Source organism: Ochotona princeps, chromosome 31 (genome assembly GCF_030435755.1).
Source record: "Ochotona princeps isolate mOchPri1 chromosome 31, mOchPri1.hap1, whole genome shotgun sequence".
Classification (NCBI taxonomy): domain Eukaryota; kingdom Metazoa; phylum Chordata; class Mammalia; order Lagomorpha; family Ochotonidae; genus Ochotona; species Ochotona princeps.
This window is the reverse complement of record NC_080862.1, coordinates 467696-480057: the sequence shown is the minus strand read 5'-3', so window position 1 is coordinate 480057 and position 12362 is coordinate 467696. Positions and strand designations below refer to the sequence as shown.

The following is a 12362-nucleotide window of genomic DNA, read 5'->3' as shown; positions in this document are numbered from 1 at the left end:
ACTCTTCCTGTGATGGTCATTCCCTCTTACCTGGTCTACATTGTTATCCCACTGAAAGTGTCTCTTGCTGCTTGGCCCAGTTCTGTCATTAAAATCTGTCTGTGGGGCTGGTGTGTGGCAGAGGGCAAAGCCACCACCTGTGCCGCTGACATCCCTTGTGGGCACCTGTTCCCATCTCGCCAGCTCCACCTCCAGTCCAACTCCCTGCGGTGGAGGATGCTCAAAGTGGGGAGCGCAGACCCCATGCGTATGAGGGGCCAAGACGGCGCTGGCTGAGGGCCAGGAGGCGGGACTTGTCCGCCAGTAGGCGAACAGGAAGTTGCAGAGATAGGTTAATGTCCCCGCCCCCCCATTGCTGGCCTATCAGATGGCGCCCAGTGGAACCACGGGGAGGAGTGATTGGTGGAGAATGCTATATAAGCAGCCCACTTTCGGCAATAAACCTTTTCGTTACCCTTCCCTTTTTCGTTCATTTGTGTGTGTGTGCCGGTCGCGGTGACGGTTCCTGTTTTTTTCCAGGCCCTCGAAATTCCTCGTCATTTTAGTGTCTCTGCAGGGCGGCGGCAGCTCAAATCCTTGGGTCCCTGCACCCACATCAGAAAGAAACTTCCGGCTACTGGCTTTGCAATGACCCAGCCTGGTCCATTGCAGCCATTCGAGGAGTGAACCAGTGAATACAAGATCTGTGTATCTTTATCTCCCTCAGTTTGGCTTGAAAATAAACAGATACATCTTTGTGAAACAATTGTCTCCTTTGCTCTCTACCTCTCTTTCAAACTCTCTTGCTTGCTCACTCACTCTGTTCTATTTGCGAATAATAACTAAAGAAAAGTTCATTTTCAACAAATGGTCCTGGCTCAGTTGGATTCCCAAGGTAGGGGAGGAGGAACAGTCACCGAAACCCCCAATCTTCTGCAAACATTAGTTCAAAATGGATCACAAATGGAAACATATTAAAATGATAAATCTCTTTGGGGAAAAACCAGGAGAAAAGCCCGTGGGACTGAGGATTGGGCAAGGTCTTACTGATTTTAAACTGGTAGCATCATCAGTGGAAGGAAGCCTTTCACGATTCAACTTTCAAATTGTCCCTCTCGGAAATGAAAACCTTTGGCTCTCCAAAAGACCCAGACTACCCCTGCTAAGGGACAGTTCATCACAAGAGATGGAAATGGAGCGTGGTCTGGGGGATTTCCTGGAATATCTAGTGGATGCTTAAGACCATGGCAGCACAAAGATAGCCACCATGGGACAACGATGGGGACACGCCTTGGTTCTGGTAAGGGCGTTATTCCTTACATCACCAAGGGGCCTCCTGAGAAATACAAGAACAGAGTTTCAGCAAAGTTGGCTTCTGCTACACAGCTGGTTTGTTGTTATCTGAGTGACACTGCAGGCCTGGTTCCTGAGGCCGCTGCCGAGAAACTCAGAGTGCCTCCAGCACAGAGTCCAGGCTCCTCCTTCACCACATCCAGCCCGGCTCTCTGAGGCCTCAGCTGGCAAGCACAGGACTTCGTGGGCCAGGGGTGGGGGCCGGGGACGAAGCCAGAGAACCTGCTCACAGGAATGCTGAGCGTGTGAGAAGGCCCCTCCGTAAAATAGAACTTGGCCATGGTTGTCTGCAGTGTTCTCTCATCAGCTGAGTTGTATGCACTGTTGGATACACGCACTAACACATCCTCGGGAAGGTTATACCATCACTTACGACAGAGATGAAAAGTTACTGTGTTGTCTAGATCGGGTGAGGACAAAATTGTCCTTAGTGGAGAAATGACCTTGATGAAGTAGGTATTTCCTTGCAAGGCCATGCTTTAGGAGACCTATGAGAGCACAAGGTGATCCTGCCACATGCTATAACTGTACACAAAAGCAGCAGCGTCCCACTCTAAGACACTTCTCAAAGTGTTGCCAGAGCTCGATAAGAAACCCTGTCACCGGGGCAAGGCTCTGGCCTAGTGGTTAAGACATGCACAATTAGAGCGTCTGATTCAATTCCTAGCACAGTCTACCAACTCCAGTTTGCTACAAGACTCTGGCTGGGAGGCAGCCGATACCGGCTTAAGTAACTGAACTGTGACACATTGTGGAAGACCTGGCTTGAGCTTCTGGCTCCTGGCTTTGGCCCAGCCCATTCCTGGTTGGTTTGGGCCTTTGGGGAGTAAACCAGGAGATAAAAGTCTCCTCCCCTCTCTCCACTTCTTGGATAACAAGTTTTTAGTCCTGTAATCAATAGCATGCTCCCTTAAGAAATGGGCGTAAATCCTGACAGCCACAGGTCAGAGCACATGCACCAACACTAGTTCAGCAAGCTGCACCTCGCTGTGTTCCCTGGGGGTGGTCCGTGCAGGACGGCAACCTGCAAAGTCACCAGGCATGTAACTGCTTCATCTGAAGCTCTGCTGTCCTGCACACGAACCCTGTTCCACGGTACAGCATCCTCCGGACACGGCCTGCAGCTCCAGACACCATGTCCACACTCCAGCCAGCTGACTGAAGAGGGAGCAAAGGGTAAGTGCCCGCTGACAGTTCAAAGAACTCTCTAGAAGTCTCTGCAGAGTCTACTCACAACAATCATAGGAGATTGCAGTTGCAAGGAATGTCATTAAATGTCTTTTTCTACAGAGGTCGTGTTCCCAACTAAAACCAGAGGTGCCGTTACTGGGGCACAGAACGAAGGTACACAGCTGGTCGTCTCAACCACATGAAAGTAAAACGAAAACTATACAATCTCACAATTTAAATCTCAATTGTACAGCAGTTACTTTTACTCGTTTGGTCCTAGTAGTTTATATTTGTGTTTTTTCTATTTTTCTTGATCAGTTAGGCTAGCAGTTTATTTATTTCATGTTTTTATTTTTTATCAAAACATCACCTTTCAATTGTCTCATTGCTTGTCTAGTTTTCACAATTCATTTTATCATTATTTCACGATGTTTCTGCTAACTTTGGGTTGCTTCGTTTTTTTCTAGGTCTTAGAATAGATATACAGCTTATTTATTTTCAAATTGGTATTGTTTCTTCAAAAATCGTAGATTACACCACTTTGAGACTGATTTTATTGAAAAATATATATTTTGTCTGCGCAGTGGTCCCTGGTAGAGGGGTCCCCACCCAGAGGAATTGCCCAGATAAAAACAGCAGGCAATGCTGAAGGGAATGTCGAATAGCAAACCTACTTTGAAGACCAGTCTGGCAGTTCCTCAAATGACTACATCCATTCAGAATAACACACTAACTGCACTCCTAGATAGATACTCAAGAGAAAGTAAGAGCTACACACACACCAAGGAAGAGGGAAAGGGGGCGGGCTGGCTTGGTAATTAAGGTGCTAGTTAAAATGCTTGTGTCTCTCCTTGAGGCACTAAGTTCAACTCCTGGCTCCAGCAACTGGGTCCAGTTCCCTGCTAATACAGACACAGGGAGGCAGCGGTAGTGCCAAACCACAATACCTTTGGGAAATGTTAAAACACCAAGTTTTCCCACCTGAGAAACTATGTAAACATCATTAAAAATAAAATTCAAAAACTACCAAGTGAGGAAAGAGTCCAGGAATGTTCCAAGCCCAAGCACAGAAGTAAACTCCCATGCTTGGAGAATCAGGAGTTACAAAGGTGCTTATTGTTGCATACCTCAGTACTCCATGAATTCCATGCCCAGCCATACAAAAGTCAAAGTGTAAAGAGAAAACAAAATTATTTGTGAGATGTGTACAGCCTTTGAAAATATATCTGGGCTGTCATGGTAGCTCAATTAGCTAATCCTCTCCCTTGCAAGTGCCAGCATCCCATATGGGCACCAACTCATGTCCCAGCTGCTCCACTTCCCATCCAGCTCCCTGCATATGGCTCGAGAAAGCAGTGTAAGATGGCTCAAAGGCTTGGGATCCTGCACCCAAGTGGGAGACCCAAAAGAAGCTGCAGGCTCCTGGCTAAGGATCAACTCAATTCCAGGCATTCTGGCCAGTTAGCCAATGGATGCAAGATCACTCAGTCTCTATAATTCTTTCAAATAAAAATAAATAATTCTTTAAAAAAAATAGAAAATATATTTGCTCTACACTCTTTCTGGGCAGGATACTGGAGGGTAATATTCATTCAAAAGTAAGCAAAAATAGATAAGTAACCCAAGAATGAGCAGCCCAGCAGCTCAGGGGAATCCAGCTGGCAGCAGGCTACGGACCCAGCAGTGCAGGGGCAGACACACGCTTGGGGCGGAACAGCTGCCAAGGGAACCAAGAATGCCTGCATCCTTGAAAAGATGGCCAATGGCACATTAGAGACCCATTAGAGAATTGAGAAAACAGAAAAAGAAAATTATAGCAACTGCAAGAAAAGAATGAATGAAGAGGCAAAGAACATAAATGCTATTTGTGTCTACAATGGCAGCAGCTTGGGGCAGGTGCTTAGGCAGCCATTGAGCACCTAGTTCAGACACTTGGCTTAGTCAGCAGCGACCTACTGATGTGGGAAAACTAGACACGTAAGAAGAACAACTAGATAAATATAATAGCCAGACCAAAAATGGACAAGTGGGAGACTGAGAGGTGCTCCACGTCAACAAGAGGTCGGAGGGCAGGTGAGCCTCAGCCACCCAGGACGCGGGGCAGCGGCTCTTGAGCATGCCCAAGAGGACAATCAGAAGAGTTTTGACAAATGTTTAAGAGGCAAATCCCATGGGCACAGCCCTGGCCATCTAACCCTCTCTCCGGAACACTGTGATCCTGTCGCTCCTCTGCTCACATTTCCCACCCCAGCCCAGAGCCGGGATCTCACGTTGCTTGCGGATCTGTGCCTGGGACACCGCCAAGATATTCAGCCCAGTGTCAAAGACAGGAAGGAAGATTTAAACTGCCCAATGTGGTGGAGGCAGCAGCCAGAGGTAAGATACCCTCTAACTTTAAACTTTGCTACTACAACAGTGTTCACTGCCCAGCGAGTTTTGGTGATTTCTTCTCAGAAACTGAAAATGCCAAAATTAAAAACAAAAAATTCTTTTGGCTGTTAGTAAAAAGAAAAAAAAAAAAAGATGACTCAGGAAAGTCCCAAATGCACAATAGAGAACTACCTGGTGAACTGAGACCCAAGGTTCCCAGCTGGAGGCCCACCAGCGGAGTAACCTCCCTCCCCGGGGACCCTAGGGGAGGGTCTCCACTCAGACACCCTGTGTGAAATGCTGCTGGGCAAGACTGCATGGAGACACGCAGAGTGGACAAACCACAGGCAAGCAGCAAGTCCAAGAACAAGGAGGCAAAACAGAGGTTCAGGGCCGTTCAAGAACTTTTGCAAGAGCACTGGGCCCCTCCCAGTGGGTGCCGTCACCGTCCCTCACCCCTCAGTCCTGTTCTTGGTCTGAGTTGTCTCCATGTCCAGGGAGCTGGCCCCGAGCTGAGTAATTGCAGCAGCCCAGAATAGCACATGTGCTGTGAGGCAGGGCCGGCCGGCCGTGCTGTGGAAGTGCTCACCGAGAGGAGACTGCTGGGCAGGCGCGAAGGGGAGTCCCGAGGACTGAAAACCCTTGAGCCTGCCTGTAGCAGGGCTTTCCTTTTCATTTGGGAAAAGGCCAGAAAAGCCAGTTTGTGTGGCAAGACGAGGCAAAAGGGGAGAAGACACAAAATGAAAGCCAAATAAATATATCTTTGTTCATTTATTGATTAGCATTCACTCCACTAGATTTAAAAGCTTGACATCTTTATGCAGTTAATCTATTATTTACTTATGACAAATGACTGAAATGGAACCATGGTTCAAAACCAAACACATTTTTGGGCCCGGCATGATGGCTCAGTGGCTAAATCCTTGCCTTGCAAGCTCCTGGATCCCATATGGGCACCGGTTCATGTCTTAGATACTCCACGTCCTTTCCTCCCTGCCTGTGGCCTGGGAAGGCAGCAGAGGAAGCCCAAAGCCTTGGGATGCTGCACCCATGTGGGAGTCCAGGAAAGGCTCCTGGCTTTGGATCAGCTCAGCTCCAGCCATTGTGGCCACTTGGGAGTGAGCCAGTCAGAGGATCTGTCTCTCCTTCTCTCTGTAAATCTGATCTGCCTTTCAAGTAAAAAAGAAATATTTTAAAATAAGTAAAGCAAACATATTTTAAAGGGTTTTGCTATCTTATATACTGCTGGGTTGATATGTTATCCTGCCCAAGACTGTCATGAGTTTATGCTTTGACGACAAACCACAGGACTCCAGGCTGCTTCTCCACATTGGGGTGAAAATTAAACGGCAAACAAATGACTAGGTAAAAATCTCTTAGAACAAACAGGTGCACAAGAGGACCGAGAGAGATCAGGATGGGGTGATTCCTTCTCCACAGGCTGAGGAGCAAAAGTGCATACTTAGGAACGCTGGGGCTGGTGCAATGGCTGAACTAGCTCATCTTCCACCTCCACGCACAGCATCCCTATGGGTGCCAATTAGTATCCAAGCCATTCCGCTTCCCATCCAGCTTCCTGCTCCTGGCCTGGGAAAGCAGTGGAACATGGCCCAAGGCCTTAGGACTCTGCACCCACATGGGAGACCCCAAAGAGGCTCCTGGCTCCTAGCTTGGATGGGCTCAGCTCCAGCTGTTGGGGAATGAACCAGCAGATGGAGAACCTGTCTCTCCTTCTCTCTGCAAATCTGTCTTTCCAGTTATTTCCCTCTGCACCTAGCATGCCCTTTCCTGCCGCGACGCTTAGTCCATCGGCTGACTTCAGAGGCCCCCTCCTCTCTCAGCACTCAGAGAGCTAGCAAGCGCAGGTACATGGCGAGGAAGGGGGTGCAGGGAGCCCATGCTTGTGGAGTGCCCACTCCAGGCCAGTTACTTCTCTCAGGCCTCCCAGTTCTGCTGAAGCACTGCCTACGTTGAAGAGCGCTCTACCCCCAAGGAACCAGAGCCAGACCTGCTGAGCTGCCCTGAAGACGGAGCGCCTGGCTTGAGCCCAGCTTTGGAGGCCACAATCACAGAGCTAGCAAATATTTAGATTTTATTGAGCGATCCAAAGTAATTTCTGTCTATCGGAAAAGAAATGCATGAAAGTTACTATTTACTATCCCACAGGAAATTAACCAGTTTTGTATTTAACTCAGAATTCTTATCCGAATGCTTAATTGTTTGTTACTCTGTTCCTTAAAAGCTCTTTAAACCCATCTTAACATCTTCATGGGTTCTTCATTTCATCAAATCCAGTGCTGAATAAAATCCTCAACATGTAATTTATGCCCTTTTTGTATGAGAACCGTAATTTTATCCTTTTGAAAATCATTCTATGGGGAGAACCAAGATGCTGGGATAGGGTAGGACACATTTAAATAGACAGGAGAGGACAGGCTGACGGCAGAGGCATACCTGGAGACTGACGGACACCGGAAAGCAGCAGAGACAACAGGGTGCTGTTGCCGTGACCAGATACCCCAGTGGCAGTCAGCGAGCGGCGACCTGAGCTCCGCCAGCAGCCGGAGCTCCACCGGCAGCTAGGTCAAAAGAGGTCCAGGTAGCCCTCAGACCTAATGACCAACAGGTTCCAGCAAAATCAGCACCACCGACAACCTAGTTATTTAGAACACCTGGTGTCTCCCTAATCCTGGGAACTGCTTAAACCAGAAGTGGGGGAAAGGTTGTACAATGGTGCAGTCACAGCACGGGGTCACAGGAGGTGGAGAGTGGTGAGCCAGGAGCTGGGGCTAGAGACCACGGTGGAAGCCTAATACAGGAATCCAGAGGCCCAATGCGAAAGCCTAGCAGCTGTTTCATTGTTAATATCTTGTGCAACTTGTAAATTTATAAATCCTGCCATAGGTCTGTGTGGGGAAATTCTCGTCACATGTATAGAACACTTGGTATAATCCAAGCTCTCAGATGTCCAGTGCCAGTTGTAGCGTTCAATTCTTGGAATACAGAGAACAAGCGAGAGAGATGATCATTTGCGTGACGGCCATCTTCAAACAGAATGCTCTGGCTGCTTAGGAGGAACGAACTGTATCCAGTAGACACAAAGGTGTTCATTTTTTCGGTGTCTGGGAGCTAAATGATTTTTAGGTCCTTAATAGGAAGATAATACTGAAACTCGTTAGAAATGGGAACATGCCAAAATTCTCTCCAGGACTCCATTGATGATGTTCTGGGTAAACATTCTGAATTGCTGAAGGTCCTGCTTCAGGGAGAGCTCCAGAGCCACAGGCATGCAGCCTCCTAGACTTACCAGACTGGCAGTAACTAAAACCACAGTTGTTGCTGGAGAGCAGGACTGACTAGCATGCAGAGCCCTCTTGCAGAGCTCTCTGCAGACCCTTAGCAGAGGGTGGGAGTGAATGATTCGGCGGGTTATGAAGGACTGTTCAGGATACAGCGACATGAGGGTATTGGCGGATGACCCGAGAGGGAGAACTGTGGGAGAAGATGACATGACATCACTGTCCCAGCTTGCTCGGCGTTCCTCACACACTGGCTTCTGCAGTGGCGTTCTGTCGACTCACTAAAACCCAGACTTCCAAAATGTCTTGCTTGAATTCAAAATCTACTCTAGCCTTTCAAGAGTGAATGTTGGGGCTTGGCAGCATGGCCTAGTGGCTAAGGTCCTCGCCTTGATCCCATATGGCCGCTGGTTCTAATCCCGGCAGCTCCACTTCCTCTCTGTCTCTCCTCCTCTCAGTACGTCTGACTTTGTAATAAAAATAAAATAAATCTTTAAAAAAAAAAAAAAGAGTGAATGTGGGTGTGTAAATTGATGCAACCCTTCTAGGAAGCAGGTTGACCAAAATATCAAGTGCCTTAAAATGTTGCTACGTTTTCCTTCAACAATTGCACTTCTGAGAATTTACCTGCAGGGAACTCACTTACAAAACTGCCCACTGACACACAACAATGGACTTTGTTCAAAGAGTTGCATTTCATGTAAAGAGGTAAAAAGAACAGGAAATAATCCACACAGCCCACAGAGTTGTTCACTTAGGAAGAAACCACAGGAGATATTCTGTGAGCGTTTAGCAAACATGGTGTATGCACTGAGTTCCAATGATCTCAAAGAAATTTTCATGAGAACATAAAAGGACACAGAACTGTAAACATACTAACCCTCAATCTCTCTCTCTCTCTCTCTCTCTCTCTCTCACACACACACACACACACAGGACTGGAGGAAATGTACCAGAATTACTAACAGGGATGGGATAACGACTAATCCTCACTTGTTTTTTCACATGTGTCTCTTTTTGGAATTGGTAACTGAAACAAAAGTTGCATTTAAAAACAGGAAGTAGTGCAGAAACTCAGCACAAAGCAAACTATTGGTTGCAACATACTCCTTTTTATTAAACCATAAAACTAAGCATTGTCAGCACATACACTTAGAGAAACAAGACGTTTTCTCCTCAAGTATCTTTCTGTGGAGCACATGATTCTAAACACAGAATTTTTATACCTTCTTGGTCTTCAAGCTACTTAGCACATATATCCAAACTTATCAAGCATAACTATCATATATACAATCAGAGTGTTGGAAAATATTACAAATTCCTTGAAAAGATAGCGAACAGAGAAAACCCCGGTTGTTACGCTGATAAAAAAATTTAGTCAAAATAAAGCTTTAATCCATTATGGCCTTGCATAAAGCTTCAGGAAGAAAACTGAAGACACTTCTCATCAAAGGCACTTGGGATTCAGTTTGTATACAATTGTATCTATTTTTTTTTCACATTCTGCCTCACACAGAGACAGTCCTTGAAGGCAGCTATTAATGAAGAAAATAGCTACTACTTCTTAATATACACGTAATGTATATATTAAGAAGTAATATAATGTGTATATTACAGATTAACACAGAATTAATACAGATTTTGGTCCTCAGAAGCAAGTAACAGGTATTGGGTTGCAGTGTGCCTCTTGGTCTGGGCAGACAGCCCGTCTGCCCCAGCCCCTCAGACACGCCTTCCAGTGTGCAGGTGCACTGGCCAGCCCCTGGTGTCCCAGCACACCCACCGTGCCATGGACGGCACAGCCAGACCCAGCACGCAGCGGTTGTCCCTGCAGGCGGGTGCAGAGGAGGCACAGGGCAGGAGTTACAGCTCCGTGTCTCGATAGCGCGCGGGCTGACTGTAGTATCCACGCCGGGAATGCTCCGACAGCTGCTGGCGGTACTTCTCCTCCTCCTCGGTGTCGCTGCCATCCTGGTAAAGCCTCGAGGGTCCCTTCTGTGGCTCTGCGGTTCTGGAACTGACAGAGGGAGCAGATGAGGCATGTGCTGGAGCCCAGCCATGCTCTCTCCTGTCAGCTGCCTGCGGAGGCGAGGCTGTGAGCACCAGGCTTTGAGCACGCTCATCGCTGCTGGCCCTGCTCCGGCTTCACACAGAGCTGGGAGCCAGCCATGTTCACTAGGCAGTCAGGGAAGAGGCCGGTGAGCTGCTGTCTGACCTAAGATGGCCAATGTAGCATGCGGCTTGCCTTCCCCATCCCGAAGCCCCACCAGCTGGGGGTTCCTGCCAGTTTCAGCCAACCACGCCACACTCCCTTGGCAGCCAGTGGCCATGTGGTGACTGTGGCACGGATACTAGCTGCCAATCAGAAGAGCCACAAGAAACTGGATTCCCAGCAGGAAATGAGCCATTGAGGCCAGGTGATTCAGGAGCTTGGCCAGAAGCCAACACACTCCAAAGGGCAAAACAGGGCTGAGTTCCAAAACTGTTCCCAGGCTAATAGCAGCTCACCCGGCAGCTGGCACAGGCATGGTGCCCTTCTGACTGTAGCCTGAGCAGCTGCACCTGTTGGACAAGGCAGGAACCCTCCTATGGCTTGCATAGCTGAGTAAAGGAAACCTTCCCTTCAGCTCAGGCACCCAGGCCTATGCAGCAGCCCTCACCTCCTGCACTGCACTCACCTCCACTGCAGCGCTAACCTCCTGTGCTGCACTCACCTCCCGTGCTGTGGTGGGCCAGGCTCGGGCTTGTGCGCCTTGATGGGCACTGCATAGATGTCAGGATGCTTCTGGGCGATTTCAATCTGCGGGAAGAGAAGACCCAGAAGCCAGGATAAGTACGCAATGCTGTGCATGTGCTGCCCTGGCCCAGGTCCTGCCTGTGACCTGACGCTGTCCATGCTGCCCTGCTGGCCCAGGTTCTACCTATGACTTGACACTGTCTGTGCTGGCCCAGGTCCTGCCTGTGACACTGCTGTGCGTGTGCTGCCCTGCTGGCTCAGGTCCTGCTCTCCGATCCTGCCTCCAGGCAAACAGGAGGAAGCAGAAACTGTTCCCCAGTGTCCCCCAGTGTCCATGCTGATGAGGACAACCGTGGGAAAGGAATGCAACCCTGAGACCCCAACACACACACAAACCTGGAGACTACTGTGTTAGCTGAAGCCACTCACCCAAGGACATGTGATCTGCAAGCCTACTGTGGCAGCTGCCAAGTACACGAGGGTGGTTGCCAGGGGTTGGGAGATGGGAGGAGGGCAACCTATTATCCCACAGGCCCAGGGTTTCCCTGGTGATAGGCAGAGCTGTCATGACACAAGCAATCTGTGACAGAGCCACTGAACTGAACACGTAGGGCTGAAATGAGGGCTGGTGTGGTGTCACAACAGCTAGTCCTCTACCTGCTAGCACCAACAATCCATATGGGCTGCCCCACTTCAGATCCACTCTCTGCTTGTGGCCTGCATGAGCAGCAGAGCATGGCCCAAGTCACTGAGACTGCACCCACATGGGAGACCCAGAAGAATCCCCTATCTCCTGGCTTTAAATCAGCTCAGCTCTGGCCATTGTGGCCATTTGGGGAGTGAATCAGCAGAGGGAAGATCTGTCTGTGTCTCTGTAAAATCTGTCTTTCAAATGAAAACAAGTAAATCTTTAAAAAAATCAACAGCTGAAACGGTCCATTTTCACACGGAAAGAAGGCAGCAATGTCTCCGAAGGACGGCTGTTGCGTCAGGCACGGCCTGAGACACGCCCCGCCGCCGGGCAGAACGTGCCAAGCGCACACACCACCCAGAAATTCCCACGTGCCAGTGCAGGCACCTTCCCACCACAGTGTACATCTGCTCGGATGCTCCAGCCAACAGGAGAGCGTATGAAGCTAACGAGGCGACGCTGTCACCATGATGCTCTTGGCACCCTTCCGCCCTCCAGAACTTGCCACCTGACTCACCTGTGTTATCACTAGGGCTCTCTCTTTTTTTTTTTTTTTTAAAGATTTATTTTTATTACAAAGTCAGATATACAGAGAGGAGGAGAGACAGAGAGGAAGATCTTCCGTCCGATGATTCACTCCCCAAGTGAGCCGCAACAGGCCGGTGCATGCCGATCCGGAGCCAGGAACCAGGAACCTCTTCCGGGTCTCCCATATGGGTGCAGGGTCCCAAAGCTTTGGGCCGTCCTCGACTGCTTTCCCAGG

At 48.9% G+C, this 12362-nt stretch overlaps 1 protein-coding gene across 4 annotated transcripts in view; it reads right to left on the bottom strand.

Moving 5' to 3' along the window:
* Positions 1-9800: 9800 nt before the first annotated feature.
* The window catches only part of TJP2 (tight junction protein 2), a 99959-nt gene continuing 97397 nt past the window's right edge, over positions 9801-12362 (bottom strand). For all 4 annotated transcript variants that reach the window (XM_058657413.1, XM_058657411.1, XM_058657412.1 and 1 more), the window contains 2 exons: positions 10886-10971; positions 9801-10188 (listed from right to left, as the gene is read on the bottom strand). In XM_058657413.1, the coding sequence (XP_058513396.1) occupies positions 10035-10188; positions 10886-10971 (240 nt within the window). In that variant the 3' untranslated portion in view covers positions 9801-10034. The remainder of the gene's footprint in view (positions 10189-10885; positions 10972-12362) is intronic.